Source organism: Psittacula echo, assembly GCF_963264785.1.
Source record: "Psittacula echo genome assembly, chromosome: 12".
Classification (NCBI taxonomy): Eukaryota; Metazoa; Chordata; class Aves; order Psittaciformes; family Psittacidae; genus Psittacula; species Psittacula echo.
The window spans coordinates 9,905,811-9,922,441 of record NC_137747.1 but is presented as its reverse complement, the minus strand read 5'-3'; the positions used below and the strand labels follow the sequence as shown (position 1 = coordinate 9,922,441).

Sequence of the window (16,631 nt, the reverse complement as noted above, 5' to 3'; positions counted from 1 at the left end):
CGCTGTGTAAGCAAATGTTTGAAGCAACTTGGAAGAATTTCCTTGGTGTGTCTTGTAATACTGGAGTTCTGCCTTGCTAGGGTTGCAAGGACTTGTACTCATTTCTCTTCTTTCCCTGGCTGTAGCCTAACAGAGGGACAAAAAGGCCCCGTGATGAAGAGGAAGAGGAAATCAAAGCCCGTCGGAAGCAGGCAAGCGCGCGGGAGCATGGCCGTCACCGGGAAGAGGAGTCGGCTGCGCTGGAGGAAACTGATGATGAGAAGAAGAAGCTCCTTCAGATAATTGAGAGGGATGGTGAGGAGGAAGAGGAGGAGGTAAATCACCAGTGTCCTGTGGGAAAGGGGAGGCGGGGGAAAGGAGCAAACACTAAATCACTTCTCTGATTTCCATTTCTTGGCGTGCAGATGATGAGACCAACTGGTGATTTCCACATGCCTCATGCAGTGTGAGGTTACGGTTTAGTTCCCTGTGCCACGGTGTGTTCATGAATTCCAGACAGGGCTTCTCACAGATATCCTCTGAGGGCTTAAGGGGGGCAAGAGGGAGGGGGAAGGGAAAGCTTTCAAGCCTAATCTCTGCTTTAGGCTGGAATTGCCTTCTAAAATGTATTTTTAGGAAGCAGTTTGTGTTTGATCTCATTTCCTCACCGTTGTTCATCAGTGCCCCAGCCATGCAGCGCCTTCCCTCTCTGGAGCTGTGCAGCAGCAAATAACCATTCTGCTGTGCAAGAAAGGTCTTGGGTCAAAGGGCTGGTGGCAGCTGTCAAGGGTAAATGATTTCAAGCCTTCGAGACAGAAATCCAATGCAGCATTGGCCTTTCTGCCAAGGGCCAGGGAAAAGATCACTTTATAAATGCGACACGTGGATTGGTCTAAATCTCGAAGATATTTGCTTCCTGCTGCCTGTTTGATAAAAACCCAAGTGATATTCACCACTGCAGGATCATGTAGGTTTCTAAAGTATTGTTCTCTGTACACAACATTGCTGGCGTTCCTCTCTGAAAGGCTCCCTGTTTTTTTGATGTTGAGCTATTGCCATGGCAGTGGTTGCTGATAGCGAAGGATAACGCAGGATTTCTGTATGGGTCAGCTCCTGTGAGATGAATGGACTCAGACAAGGTCCTCTTGACTGGCTGGAGCCTTGTGGATTCCTGCAGTGCACAAGTCCCTTGTCTTTGTCAAGCAGAGTTCTCTCATCCAGACATCTTAAGGGCTGACTTCCAAGGTTCCTTTAGACCCAAAGTCTCTCATTTATTATCTTAAATGCAGTTGATGTAAGCGCCATTAAAATGTGCTTTGTAGCATGGAATGTGCTGGAAGGGAGCTAATCTGTGGGACGCCACAATACTGAATGCAAATTAAATGAAGATACAAATAGAGGAGAGGGAGAGGTTCCACAAGAAATCTGTATTGGCAAGGTTTTAACGAAAGTGCACTGAAGTCATGAAGCAGGGAAGGTAACAGCAGTGTGGTTGAGGTGTCAGGGCAGGAGCTGGAGCTCTGTCACTGCTGTGCAGTAAATGTCTGTTGCCAGCTGAGAAACACCTCAGAAGCACTTAAAAAAAAAAAAGTACTAGAGTAAAATATTGATTTATTTTTTTCCTTCTGAAACGAGCCGTGAAAGCTTATCCGAGTGAGGAAAATACAAAGAACATAAACTGGGGGTGGTTAAATGCAGAGCTGTGAAGGGAAGCAGCACAATGGGCTTCTGGAAAGAAACCGTCCATGGTCATGAGCTTTACTCTGGTACATCAGAAGCAAAAAGCCTCGAGAGGTGCTGGTGATGCTGGTAATAACGGTTATGGAAGAGCAGTGAGAGGAAGATGAGCCATTGCAGGGCTGGTTTGGGGTTTTTCATTGATGCTCAGGGTCAGAAAGGGTCAGGAGCAGTTCTGGTTCTTTTCCAAGATCCTTCCATCGTAAATCCTGGTTTAATAACAATCTGACTTACAGGTTTTGGCTCCCAGGAGCTTGCTCAGGTCCGAGTTGGAGTAAATCCAGAACTAACAGTAACAGTGTGGGGGTTTTGACAGGTTTCTGACACTGCTGGGGTGGCAGCTTGCTTGTGAAGGGTCTGAGCCAGGCCACAGTCTCGCCACATCACTGCTCTTGGTTTTTCTGGGTAATTGTTCCAGCCATCCCAAGCTGTTTTGTGCTCTCTCTGGTTTGGTTAGGAGGAACCTTTGGATGAAAGTTCGGTGAAGAAGATGATTCTCACCTTCGAGAAGAGATCTTACAAAAACCAGGAGCTGCGGATCAAGTTTCCTGACAATCCAGAGAAGTAAGATTGTGCTTATCCGCTGCTGCCCTTTTCCCTTTGATTTTAGGTTTCAGCCCTGAATCAATTTCTTGACTATACATATGTTTTTAGTTACACAAGGCTTAAGTAACAGCGGTTATCACCATGTTGTTCTAAATTGTATTCAAAACTAGACTGGTTGACACGTCTTGCCTGGCATCTCCTGGAGGGTGCTGGGCTCTGCTTTGAGGGCACTGGGCACTGAACACACCTCGTGCACCTTTTCCCTTTTCCTTAACCATGTTTGTGTCTCCCCAGGTTCATGGAGTCCGAGCTGGATTTAAATGACATCATCCAGGAGATGCACGTGATCGCCACAATGCCGGACCTGTATCACCTGCTGGTGGAGCTCAACGCAGTGCAGTCCCTCCTGGGGCTGCTGGGCCATGACAACACAGATATCCTTTGGTTGCTAAAGCAGCTCTCATGAGAGAGGCTTTCTGCAGGCTTTGCTGTAATCTCCTATTTCCTGCTCTTACAGGCTCCCATGTTTTTCTCTTCTCTCCCACCACACTGAATTTATGTCTTCTTTTTTTTGTCCAAGTGAAAGTCTTCTCTCTTCAAGTAATATTGATTCTGCATTTTTCCAGTGCTTTTATTCTCCTTTCTTGTTTTATGACTGTTTCATCCAGGTGTGAGTGGCTGTGTTAGGATGTGGGCAGATGAGAGCGCAGGAAGAGCTGAGGTGTGGGTTTAGCAGCTCCTTGAACTGTGAACAACCCTTGTCTGGAACAGCTCCGATGAGAACAGAACCAGTTCATCCCTTTCTCCTGAGGCTGAGCTGTCACACCATCAGCTGTTTGCTATGGGCTCCCTCACCGCAATGCTACGCCTTGGCTTGTAGGTGTGGTAAATTCTGAATGTGCCCACACCTTTGCTTTGGTGTGCCCAGAGGTTGAGGTTTGAGTAGGCCCTCTGGTTATGGAAATACCGGAGGTATTTCCATGCTCAGTTAGTCCTGGTGTTGCTGAGCCAATCCCTGTGTGCCCATCCCTTCTGCCTCTGATCATCTGAGGACATTTTGGACAGTTTTCTGTCTACCCTGTCAGAGACTTTGGTAGCTTTGACCAAAAACTCTGTCATTTTTTGGATATGCTGGTGCCTTGATGCTCAGCCAATAGATTCAACTACACCTGGCTTACCTCTGGGCAACTTTTAGAAGCAGAGCTCAGCCTGTATTGCTTGTGGCATATTCCCCAGTAAATGAAGCTGGAAAACTGTGACAAGATGTGGGAGTTGGTGTGTCTATGTCCTGACAGACACTGGTAGACAGAGGGAGCAGTGAAGCCCAGCAGAAAGGGCTCTAGATGCAGACATGGGACTACAGCAGCTTTTCTTCTTCCTTTTTTATTGATTCATGACCTTAGCAAAGTGATTTATTCTTTATATTTCTTTGTGTGAAGAAGCAGATAACACCAGCTCTCCTGAGGTGTTTTGAAATAAGCAATGTTAAAAGGACCATTGGTGCTAAATGTTGTGGTCTGATGCACAGGTCTTGATTTTCTTTTTTAGCCCTTTTCCTTAGTGCCATGTATTAAGCAGGCATCATTCATTCTTTCTAAGTGGAGGCAGTGACTGGAAGGTGGAACTAAAACATAAATATTTTTTAGCCTATTGCTTCATATTAGACAGAGTTCTTATGTGTTTGGGTGTGTGACTGGCATCTACTTGAGCCTTGGTATGGTGAATGCTGGTCCTTGCAAGACACCAGCCACCACAGCTTCCCTTACCTGTGACCTGGAATGGGAATCACTCTCAAGTAAGCATTTGTTAAGGATTTACTGCTGTCCCGTGGGAAGCTCCCACGTGCATGACCAGCTTCATGGCTGCCAGCGTTTCAGATGTATTTCTTGCCAGGCACTGCAGGTTTTTGTGTCTCTGTGTAACGGGAAAGCTTACACTGAACTTCTCATTCACAGGGAGGAGATGAACTCTGGAATAACAGAGCTGGTCCATGGCTGGGGTGCATGGGAATGGAACTTGCTGTGTTCTGTCAGCCATGGAAAGCCATGTCCTTGGGTCACTGCTGCTGTCAAAGACTTGTCACGGTTTCCACTGTGAACTCTTTTTAATGGGTTTGCAACTTGCCTGACAGTCAGTGCAGGGGTGGGAATCTGGGCAAAGTGTATTTCTTGTTATAAAAGTGCTGCAGTGTTTTCAGACCCATTGGAAGCAGGACACAGGCTGTAGTAGTGCCTCTCCCGTGCGCCACTGCTTGCGTTCGGGGTACAAACGCTATCAGGTGGAGCATCCAGACAGAACTCAGTTGTTTCAGCTCATGTTTTCTAATGACTTTTTGTTAAAACAAATAGAAAAGGATTTTAAAAATGAGTTCTTCAAGGAGAGAACTAAACAAATGACTCTTCAAATGCAATTTAAATGTGGTGGCTTGAGGGACTAATGCAAGGAGACAAAAGCAATGTCCAGGGGGAGCAAATAATCTGCTGAATGAGTCGTGCAGTTTTATACAGCACAAGTGAATGAAAGATGATCACCAGCAAGATTTAGTCATGAAAGACAGGAAAGCTTCAAGTGAGGTTTTGCTTTTCTATCTCCTAAATTTTATAGGACAACAGATACTCTCACTGGAGGCCTTCACAGAATCTCCCTCCCAGAAGCAGGGCAAGCTCCTCTGCCTGCTGAGCTCTTTGCTGAGCTCTGTCAGAAGAGCCTGGCTCTGTCCATCAAGACATGTCCTGTGCGTCAAGAAAATGCCCAGATAGTTTTGACTTGGTTGAGGAGGGAATAAAGACAGTGGTGGTGTTGCTGCTGCATGTCTTCTGCAGCACCTAGACACAGGTTACTTGGGGTGGGGACAGGCAGCTCTCTGTGAGTCTTCCCTGAGATTTCATAAGTCCTGAGACTTCATACATCTTGCTAAGAAAAGATGTATGGAAATGCTTCTCCGGCCACTGCTCATCTCTGAGCAAATGTACAGATAGAAGGACCAGGAGGATCCTTGGCCTGGGCCCTCTGAAGACATTAATCACCAAGCTGTGATGAGGATGTGCTGAAAGCTGTGTCTCTGGTTCTGCCCCAGCAGGGCTCAGGCAGGATTGATCAATGTGTCTGTGAGCACAGGGAAGCGGGTCTAATGAGGTGCAGTGTGTCTCATAGAACTGTGTTATGCAGCCCAGAGTTAATGAGCGGGAATGGGGCTGGCAGCAGCTGTGCTGTTCCATGAGCTCCATGGAGAGAGGAAGGTGCTGTCCCCATTGGGCTGAGCAGGGGGAGCGCCCTGCTCCTGTGGCTACTGTGTGGGGCGCATCCTGCTGGGTTAGTGAGGAGATTGCTGAGAGCAGGACACCCAGATCAGGTTATTGAACTCCTTTCTCTGCTTACATTCAGTCTTGACAGTGCAGGATGGGCTCTGGTTACACCAGTGCTAGCAGTTTTGGTCTGAAAAAATGAGCATCATCAAGAAAGAGCAACGTTGCCTGATGCAGTGAGCACAGTCACATCTGGCTTTACCATTCTAATTGCTGGCATTCCTGGCTTTGGTGCTTTCAAGGACTATGCTGACGTAATCTCTGTGCCCTTGGCTCTCGTGTTCCTGTGCCCACTGCTGCAGTATTACCACTTGTTTTGGATCATGTTGGGAGCATGCTGAAACAAGAGCAATCTGCCTTAGATATTAAATGTGTCTGCCCCTCTGTCAGTTGTCCTTAACGCCTGGCACATGTTTCCATAGCAGTGGTAGACTTGCTTCAAGAGCTGACAGACATTGACACTCTCCATGAGAGTGAAGAAGGAGCTGAAGTCCTCATAGATGCTTTGGTAAGTTGTGAACTCCAGGAATGTCAATGCTTGACGTCTGCTGGAGCACTCTTTTTGGAAGGAACACGCTGCGCTGCGTAGGCTGGAGATTGTTTTGTGTGTGAAGTGATGTTTGCGCCTTGGGCTGTGTCCTGCTGAGCTTCATTTGCATTTGTCTTCCTTCTTGCCGGGAAGGGGTCTGAAGTTCATGGCAGGACTCTGATCTTTATCTGAAGGACAAACTGTGAGCTTTCAGCCTGGCCTCTTACACAGGAGTCAGTCGCTTTCTACCTAGGAACTCCTGTTTCAAACCCTGGATCTGTGCTTGAGCTGGAACATCTTGTTATAGGGAGGGAGGGTGTGTGGTTTTGCTAATGAGAAGTACAAGTTTTCATTTAACAGGGGAATGCATTTTACAGGTAAAGGAGGGCTCAGAGGCCATGATCTTTTTTGGTGTAGAGATGAGACAACCTATGTGCAGCAGAGGCTGCATGGCTCACTCTCCTGCCTGGTTAACCCTCTGGATTGCCTCTTGGCCTCTGTGGTGGGGGACTTCCCCTTTTCCTGGCATCTGGGTTGGATGCAGGAGGAGAATGCCCTCTGGAGAGCTGATGCCCCTCAAAGCCTGAGATTCGGGGGTCTTGCCTTTGAGCAGCTCCTGCTGGCAAGTGCTGCTTGTCTGAATCACTATGGCTGTGTCTTGTTCTGTAACTGTCATGTTGAAATTGGAATAGTGGGAATTAAGGGCTTTCTTTGTTTGCTTTGTTTGGCTGCTCTGTTCTACAATCCTTTGTGTCCAGTCCCTGTAGTGTTACCTCCAGAGGTTGAAGATGGTGGCCCTGAGCTGTGTTCCTCCAGCTGTCCTCTGGGCTGTTGTAATTACACTCCTTCGTGGGCAGATTGCAGATGATGAGATGGAGAGGGGCTGCTGGAGAAGATGTTTTCTGTAAGATGTGCAGAGAGGTAGTAAATCAAGTGAAGTTCCTTCTTTGTTTCCCTTGTCATTGATAATAGCCAAGTTCTAGAGGCTTTATTGTCCTCTTTGAAAGGAACAGGCCAGGCATATCTTGGGAGAAATGTTTAGATCTCTGCCTTTGAGGTGACTTTTCTTTCTTTGAAGAAAGTGGGTGTAATGCTGTTGGGATCTGGGAAGATTGCTGCAGTCCCTTCCACACCAGCTGATACTTGTACTGCTTCCGTGTGTCCTCTGGGCCCAAAGCTAGTAGTTAGAATGGGAAATGTTATTTTGTTTAACTCTCCCAAGCTCATGTCTGCAATGGAATGTTAGCCGAAGTCAGGGTGGACTCTGCGCAATTGCAGCTTTAAAAGCATGCTTACTACTTGTGCTGGCTTCTTGGAGAGGAGGCCCCACCTGCAGGTGTGGGTTCCTGCTCCTGACATTGATCTCTGAGTCTCATTGGCTTGCTTGGAACATTCAGCTTGCTCAAACCAAGGGAGGCTTCCACTGGTGACCATTCAGCTTCTGGATTTGAGGCTGTGTGTGTGAGCATTGGTCCTTCAGGTTTCTGTACCCCCTAAGGTGGAAGATAGAACAGAAATATGGGCAAACCAGTGTAACCAGTGGAAATGGAGCTGCTCAAAGGGCTGCCAGCCTGCCCATGATGCCTCCCACTCGACATTGCGAGGGATTATGAATCAGTCAGGCTGGCTCAGGAAATAAGACTGTGACAAGGTGCGTGTTTTCCTCCAGATGTTTTTCTGTTTAATCTGAAACACAAAAGTTGTTTAATTAATTAGGGCAAACACAGCAGCAGACCTACTCGGTGATTCCTTTGTTTCCTCTGAGATTTTAGAGCAAGACTGTTAATGCCTTCTGCTCCTGCCTGGCAGGATGCTTCAGTACAGCTTACTGACTTTTATTATTAAACCCCCATTTTCTCTCCTTCATCTTCCTCTTTTTTCAGTCACCTCTTATCTTTTCTCTTTCCCTGGTGTTCAGGTGGAGGGCCAGGTTGTGGCCTTGTTGGTCCAGAATTTGGAGCGTCTGGATGAAAGCGTGAAGGAGGAAGCTGATGGTGTCCACAATACACTGGGTAAGTGGCTGTTGCTTGTCACTTCTTTCTCGATGTTGTACAAAGGGGGTGGGTTATCCCTCCCCTTCCTTCTCTCACTCCTTCCCCTTTGAATTGCCCAACACTACCATTGAGGACCCAGTGCAGCTTTTCAAGCACAACTAAAGCTCTTGTGGCGGAGCCTTGTCCCCTGTGCCAGTGTCTGGTGCCTGGCTGGTGGTAAGGGGCCTCCTCCCAAAGTGGGTACACAGGGAGGTGCTGCTGCACAGTTCAAGCTGCACCAGGAGATCTCCACGGCCGCTGTATTTACTGTGTTCTTACTGTGAGCTCTACTCACTCCGTTACAAGAGCTGTTTATGTCTTAGCAATATATTTAACTTCCAGATAGTAAAACATTTGCATTTCCTGTAAGTACATCATTACCTCTCTCCAGTCTCAGCACAGCACAGTAACTGCTTTGCAATGTGTGGCTGTTATTAGCATTTAGACCATAATTTGGGATTGTCATCTCCTGAGGACTGGAAGAATGAGGTCGACTGAAAACATAAGGTTTGGAAGTTTTACTGCTGCTGTTGTTGTTAGTTTAGTTCTGAACAGTGAGAACTGGGAAGTGTCTTGGGCTTCTTCCAGCAGGAGCTAGTGTCACACTGAGGATGGGCTGTGTGGGCAGTGTGAAAACAGAGGGTATTGTACAACTGAGCCTAAGTCTCACTCAACGCAAAGGTGGTTTTTTGAGTAAGATGTGAGGAGAGTGGTGCAGCCCCGGCAAAGCAGTGTTGGTGCAGCCCTGGCAAAGGGCTGTGTCTTTGGAACCTGTGTTGTGTGTCTTTCTTTTCAGCCATCGTTGAGAACATGGCAGAGTTCCGTCCGGAGATGTGCACAGAGGCTGCGCAGCAGGGCCTCATGCAGTGGCTGCTCAAGAGGCTGAAAGTGAGTTCCTCTTCCACTGTCATTTGGGAGATAGCCCAATAAAAACTGGCTGTTGGTCTGGAAGCTGCTGTGAATCCACATGGTGTTGACACAACTTGAAAGGCCCAAGGCTGTTTCTTGGGGGCTCTTCTGCTTGTGTAGGTAATCTCTGTAGTAAGTTCTAACACTTGTGAATACAGTGAATTCAAACTTCGCCTCAAACTGGGACACATCCCTTTTGACTTACTGTGAACCAGCAAAACTGAAGGAGTTGGCTCAGTGTGTAAGTACCACCACATTCCTTAGCTCAAGCACCAGTAGTGCCAGAACTCTGCCAGCGCCCACCTTCCTCCTCCAGACCAGTCAGTATGAGCTTACAACACCGTGTAAAATAAGCCAGTTTTGTGTGTGTGTGTTGCAGAAGCCAAGCTAAGGACAGTAAGGCAAAAATCGGGGTTTGTGTCCTCTGTGGTTTAGTTTAAATGAACATGATTGTGTTTTGTCTTCATGTCTTACAGCATTTCTTTTCTGTTGGTTTGATTCCTGTATGGTGGATTTCTGGTCTGTGGCTGAGAGTTGTAGGGATATAAAAGCTGACAACCAGTGAGCAGGGGAACTCTTGCAGAACACTTCATGCCTGTGCTTCCTGTGTTTCTAACACTTCTTTGGGTTTCAAGTGGTGTCTTTGTTTAACTGCTGCTGGTGGCTTTTTCTTTGAACTCCTGTAATTGCCTTCAGAATTGAAAATGACTTTTCAGTACTCTTTGCATCCTATGGCAGTGAGCTGCAAAGTGAGCTGCTCTGTCCTGTGTGAAGAGATGCCTAAACATTCCCTGGAAAATCCTGCAGGAAAGGAATGGACAGTTCAGCTCTCTCAGAACTAGGGAGGGAAATGTAGCAAACAGGTTCTGACCTTTCCTAACCCTGTTAGTAAGGCCTTGGCACTTCTATATTTTAATGTCTTTATGGTTAAAGGCCTCTGATTCACAGAAATACTCCCTCAGCTTTGTAAGTGTGCAGATAGTGCTAGCCAAAATAACCTATAATTTCTCACTACAGGTACTAGCATAATTGTATTCCTTTTGCTCAAAACCCTAAAAGTGAAGGTAATTTTAGTTCAGAAAGGTCTGTGCTGCTGCCAGCCTCGTGATTGCGCTGGCAGCTGAAAGGCTGAGGACCTATGGAGAGCAGAATAACCACAGCTTGGATTCCTCAGTGTGGTGCCACCACAAATGGATGCTCACGATGTTCAGGATGTGGTGCTGAAGGTGTCTTTGCTTTTTCTTCAAATTCAGCAATTTGGTTTCATTGTGATTTCTGTTAACATATTTGAGTTATGGAGGGAGCGTATGAAATGGAGGTGCTGTGACTGTGCAGGCTAAACCCGCCTCATGTTAGTGACTGGGACATTGCGACCCTTGTCAAACTCTGCAGTTTCTATTTTGTGTCACTGTGAGGTATGGTCTGAAATTCAGATTTTGGTGACAGTGCAGCCTTTCAGAATAGGAATGAGCCCAACATGCTCATATGACCTCATGGTTATACTGTGCTGGGGGGTGTGAGCCAACTTGGTCAAACCTACTCATGTAGGACAGCAGGGGAGGGATCAGAGCCGTTCATACCCCTGTGTGTGAGCACACCCCCAGCCTGGAGGCAGTTATTGCTGCTTTGTCACAGGCATACTGCAGAATTCTCACTGTATTTGGTTTAAGTGTTGCCCAGACACTTGGGGATTTGATTAATGTGTTCTTGAAATCGGTGAAGCAGTGCTGTGCCCTGATGGGTCTCTTGTTCCTCCTTCACCAACAGGCGAAGATGCCTTTTGACGCCAACAAGCTGTACTGCAGCGAGGTGCTGGCTATTCTGCTCCAGAATAACGATGGTGAGACGTGCCCTTGTATCAGTATCCTGGTAGGGTGGGAGCCAGGCTTCTCTCTGACCACAGCAGCACTCCTCTGCCTCTGGTATCCTCTGCTGAGCTCTTCCTGTGCTGTGCTCTCCTGCAGACTCATGCATCCTCTCCTTCTCTGCGGCTTTTGTACTCTGTCAAGCCGTATTGATTTTGTTTGCTGATGTATCAGTGTTAGATGGCTGTAAAATCTGACAGTTAGCTTCATTTTTCTCTCTCTTTTCCCCTTCCCCCCACCTCTGTCTAGACAACAGAGAATTGCTTGGGGAGCTGGATGGGATCGATGTGCTGCTTCAGCAGTTATCTGTGAGTAATTCGCACACGTCCTCTCCGTGTTGGAGGCTCCTGGGCTGGGTGGGAGGAGGTGGAGCAGGCTCTGGGTGTAGCACTGCCCTGGCAGACAGGAGATGCTGAAGCACTGCTGTGCTTTCTGTTTACTGGTGGCATCGTCCCTGAGTGACTTGCCCAGGGGTTCTCTGGTAGTGAGCTTATCCATGTGCTTCTGTGAACTGCCAGTGGTGAATTTGCCTTTCCCTTTGAAGGCCTGTGTGGTCTTTAAGTCACACATTAGTCAGTAAGGGGTCAGGGCAGCAGAATTACAAGAGGGAATGCATTGATGATGGGTACAATTGCTGGCTTGGGCACATCAAATTCTGAGGGCTTGTGGTAGAAGATGTTCATGTGCCCTACAATGGTGTGCACCACAGTGGGCCCTCCATTTGAGGTAATTCTGCTTTCTTTGTCATGCAGGTGTTTAAACGACACAACCCTGGTACAGCTGAAGAACAGGAAATGATGGAGAACCTCTTTGACTCCCTTTGTTCCTGTCTAATGCTCAGCTCCAACCGGGATCGCTTCCTGAAGGGTGAGGGTCTACAGCTGATGAACCTGATGCTGAGGTACCCACATAACTCTGGTTTTCTTGCCTGTCTTTGACATGCCAACACACATTCTGGCTAGATAGTTTTGTTTTTCTGTTTCTAAAACTTCTCTGTTAGCATATTTGTATGTCTCTTTCCAGCATGTAAGTCAAACCTTCTCAGACGTAAGCTCCACTCTGTCTTTAGCCCTGTTTCCTAAGAACAGGGGTTACTATGAAGCATCAGGAGAGTAACTGTGCAGATCAGTGGGGCAGACCCCCAGATGAAAGAATGCCATGGGTCAGGCCACTAATCCCCTGAGGATTTAAGACCCCTATGAGGGAGAACCTTTGGATGTCTCTAGGGAAAATGTTTTTCTTTTGTTGCCAGTTGAAGCTTTGCTGTGCTGTGTGTCCTGCAGTTTTTGCGGGTATGGATACAAAACCTGGGTTTGTGAAGTGGACACAAGTGTTTGTTTCTCTTGTGTGTATCCTGTCACACCGTGAGTCACCAGGGCTCCTCCTCAACCCTCGCCGCATCCTGCCTGGTGTCCTCTGCTCTCTGGCTTCCTTCGGACTGTGGGGCTGGTTGGCAAATGCCACCACGAGGTGCTGTGTTCCTGCAGCGTGTGGCTGGCTCGTGTGCAGCAGCAGGGAACTGAATAAAGAACCAAACGTGGATTATTCAAACAGGAGCACTGGGTTTTCTTGAGGCTAATTAAAGAAAAGCTCCAAAACTAAGACTGAGAGGGAAGGTTCCCCCTGCCTGAGCGCTAAGCTGCTAAGCCAGCCTTGCAGAACTAATGACTTGGAGTTTTTTGCCATGTGGGTGGGACCAGCATTCAGTTTTTAATGGCTTTCTCCCCATTTTGGGGCTCTGCTGTTTGCCACTCTCTGCACCAGGATCCCAGCTGGAAAATTAGGACGAGAAAAATTTCTTCCTGGATACATTTATCCCCACCAGTAGTTGCAAAGGGATTAGGAGGGACAAAGCATGGCTGAACTGCCAGCAGCAGCTTGTATAGTGAAGGAGTGCCCAAGACCTCAATCTTGGGATGCTTTGGGACCTATGGATGGGGTTGGTAAAGTGACAATGAGGAAGAAAAGTAACGAATCGTGAAATATTTTGTAGAAGCTTCTATCACTGCTGCCCATAAGCACAGGCTACACTGACAGTGGATGGGCTTGTTTATTTTAACTCTTCTACTTACTTGATGTAGATGAGAAGAGCTGAAGCTCTTAGCTGGCTGTTTGAGCAAGCAGCGCTTTGGTGAGGACACAGAGCATGTTTCTGGAGCTTTCAAACCATCAAACAAAGCCAAGTGCCTGAGAGCTGGCTCTGCAAGGTTTTTACATGTTTTAATATCCAGAAGATATTAGATGGCTGTTAATTCTGTTAAGCACTGTTATCACTAGAGTGTTCTTGGTGGATGTTTAAAAGCTCCTTGAGGTGCTCAGTTTTTCTTGGGCAGTTCTGCTTTGGGAACAGCAGGCTGGTGTTGTACGTGGGGAGGGAGCTGTGGTAGTTGTCATCTGGGGCTGCGTGGGAGTATCGTGCTCCTGTGTCTTCTTGATCCCTCCTGATAACCAAGGCAGAAGAGCAGTACCATGCTGCTGTGATTGACCACCTCGCCCACAAACAAGGCACAAGTATTTTTCTCTGCTGTCAGTGTCCTCTGAAGGCTGGGGGCAGAGATCTGTTACGTTTTGGTGTTACTTTGAAGGTGGTTAATCATTGTACCATGATCTGTGCAGATGAAAGGACAAATAAGCAAAGTTGAAAGTTTATTGACGTGATGGGAGATAGATAAGCTGTGTGAGAATAAAGATATCGGGCTGGGATCTCTGTTACTGCCATCGAGAACACAGCATTCTGTATCTCATGCTGCCTGATCCATCTGCCCAGCTTGTTCTGTTAGTAATGGACCTGCCCACAGACCTGCAGGGAAGTGGAGCATCTTCCAGCTGAGCAGGCAGCAGGCTTGAGAGTTTCCTGTGGGCAGTAATGGAAACAGGGCTGTTTGCTGCTATGCTGAGCCTTAGAATGTGTGGCCAACAGTAAAAGGGGATGTTGTGCTGTGAGAACTTCTACTGTTTTATGGGGAGATGGTGAAAACACCTAAAAATGAGCACAGTTTGGGTGATGGGCTTCACATGTATGTCCACAGCAATCAGTGTCCTGAGCAGGGCTTCACCAAGCAGGAGGTGAGCAGAGGGCTCTGGGAGACACCAGACTGAGCAGGATAGAGCCTGTGACAGCAGAAACGAAGCAGGAGGTTTTGGAGGAGGGGGAGAGCATGGATGTATATCATTATTTGGTCTGCATCTTTGCAGCAGCGGAGGCTGGTTTATTTTATGGAGTGTCTTTATAAAACAAAAGGTGGTTTATCAAGGTGGGAGCCACCAGTGGAAAGTTTATAAATGTCACATGGAATAAAATTCAATTTGATGCTTTTAGGTCAGGACGCACTCTTTAGAGCAGAGCCCCTCAGCCTTGGTAACCTAACTGCAGTTTACCTGACAGAGCCAAAAGAGAAGCCCAGGCGTGTAGTGTCAGTTCCTCGCACGGTGACAGGAAGCTCATTGGTTTTGCTGTTAAATTGTGTTAAGGTTTGGAGGAGAAGCAGCCGCTTGGTTCCCGGGGGGAAGATTCTCTGTCACATAGGGAAAATGATGTGTGGCTTTCCCAGTTATTAACTGGGAGCACGTGAGTGTGCACAGGGACGGACGTGGTGGAGGGAGCTCATGGGCCATGTACATCACTTGGGCAGCGTGGTCTGGCTCTGTGGCTGCTCAGTGGCTTTTCTTCACACTGGAAAAGCATTTGCTATGTGCAGAAAAGCCAGGGTGAGGACAGGCAGCTCCATCCAGCTCCCCAGAGCTCAGCTCCAGCCATTCCAGGGTATGGTTTTTATGACATTAAAATCCTTTTATGTTTTCTTGTCCTGCTGTTCCTAATGACCCTGTGGAAACTTAGACTGTCTCTTTACTAAATCTTGTGGTTAATTAAACGGAACCATTTTATGCAGCACTTTTGCAGGAAATCTGATATTTTGAAAGTGGGAAATTGTGTTATGCTAATGTGGAAAGTCCAAATAATGTTCTTATCTCTTCTTTCTGAAAACATAAATGCACCAAGAGAGTTCTCTCAGATGTAAGGGTATTAAAAGGACCATGGTTAGCAAATAAAGTTGTAACTTGGGGTCCCCTGTGAAGACTGAGGTCACTCCCTGTCTGGTGACACTCACCTGTACTTGTCTTTGAATGACTGTGCAGCTAAAAGTTACGTCAGTAAGCACAGATGAGACCAAGATAAACTGCTGGCCCTCTGGCAGAATAAATATTTCAAATAAAATCAACTCGAGACAGTGCAGTCAAGCAGCTATTGATCTGTAAAAGCCTGAACTTAAACCATTGCGTATTCCAGAGATCAGCTCTCTGCAACCTTCCTAAATGCTGATCAATATGCAGCTACTTCCCCTGAAAACATTTCTTATATTGTCTGGCCTCAGAAGTACTTTATTTTTAGCGGTCTGTGGAGGGAAGGAGTGGTGCTGAGCTCCCTCCAGCACTGCTCTGGGGTTGAACTGAGCTGCACCGGCTCCCAGCAGCACACGGTGCTTTCAGCACAGCTCAGTGCCAGTGGGAGCCCTGCAGCTGTGCTGGGCACGGCAGCTCCCCTCTAGGCAGGGTGTTAATACAGGTGTCTCAGTTTGCTGTTGTGAGGGGTTCATGAAGGGAAGCGGTGGCTTTTCTGTTCACATTGCACAGGATGTTTTCATTTTTCCCCTGGATGAATTACAAATTCCTCAGTTTTTGGTTTAAGAGGTACTGGACATTTTGAGAGCATGTCCAAACCAGCCAAGTTGCGTTAGCATTCTGAACCTGCATTAAACCAGAATAGCCCAGAATCTATCTTCATCCCTCCACATGTGGTTTCTGGAGATGGGGTTTTCTTCATTACAGCTGACCACCAAGCTCTGCTTACCAAGCTTACTGCTTTATTGAATTGAGTTATTACTAGATCTAAATCCTGATCATCTCGGTGTGTCAGTATGTGCCTTGTGTACCCAGCCCAGCTCCACTGCTGCTTTGTGCTGCTGTTTGCAGGGTGGTGAGGAAATAACTTCTTCCCTAGCCAGGAAATAAATAAGAAAATAAAACCATAGCAGTAAAGTATATAAAATGAAATAAAAATGAAATAGAAAATAAAAATAAATAAAAGACATTAAAAAAGAAATACCCAAGAGAATATTCCCAACCGCAGTTCTGAGAAGAATATTTGTCAATATAATGGTTTGGCTTGAAGAAAATCTTTCGTAGAGCTTGTGCTTAGACTCTTTGTACTTCCCTTGTCATACCCATTTCCCTTTCCGTGCTGTCTCTTTAACATAGTGTGGTCCAAAGCTCCTATGTCCCTGAAAAGTTCAACCTGCCTCTTTTCAGAGAGAAGAAGATCTCCCGCAGCAGTGCCCTGAAGGTGCTGGACCATGCCATGATTGGACCAGAGGGCACTGATAACTGCCACAAGTTCGTTGACATTCTGGGCCTGAGAACTATCTTTCCTCTCTTCATGAAATCACCCAAAAAGATAAAGAAAGTTGGAACAACTGAAAAGGAACACGAAGGTGGGTGTGCTTCAGATCCTCCTTATTTCTGTGGTGGAGGTGGATCGATGTCTGTGCGCCTGCAGGGAGGGAGCAGCACATCACCGCCTCTTCAGGGCTCCTCCTGCTGCTGGGAACAACACGCTTGCCACCTCCTTCTGATATCAGCACTTCTGGCAATTCCATTTCATGTGCTGGTAATAAGTTATTTTACTCCTGTAGGGTCTGTTGTTTGAAGCTCTGACTCTGATGCAAAACTC

General features: G+C 47.0%; 1 protein-coding gene across 1 annotated transcript in view; it reads left to right on the top strand.

Annotated features, from left to right (window-relative positions):
- The window catches only part of CTNNBL1 (catenin beta like 1), a 42,697-nt gene that overhangs the window by 6,081 nt on the left and 19,985 nt on the right, over positions 1-16,631 (top strand). The window contains exons 2-11 of the mRNA XM_080627621.1: positions 126-314; positions 2,174-2,280; positions 2,557-2,698; positions 5,980-6,075; positions 8,015-8,108; positions 8,926-9,017; positions 10,806-10,878; positions 11,153-11,211; positions 11,656-11,804; positions 16,211-16,392. Of these exons, the coding sequence (XP_080483747.1) occupies positions 126-314; positions 2,174-2,280; positions 2,557-2,698; positions 5,980-6,075; positions 8,015-8,108; positions 8,926-9,017; positions 10,806-10,878; positions 11,153-11,211; positions 11,656-11,804; positions 16,211-16,392 (1,183 nt within the window). The remainder of the gene's footprint in view (positions 1-125; positions 315-2,173; positions 2,281-2,556; positions 2,699-5,979; positions 6,076-8,014; positions 8,109-8,925; positions 9,018-10,805; positions 10,879-11,152; positions 11,212-11,655; positions 11,805-16,210; positions 16,393-16,631) is intronic.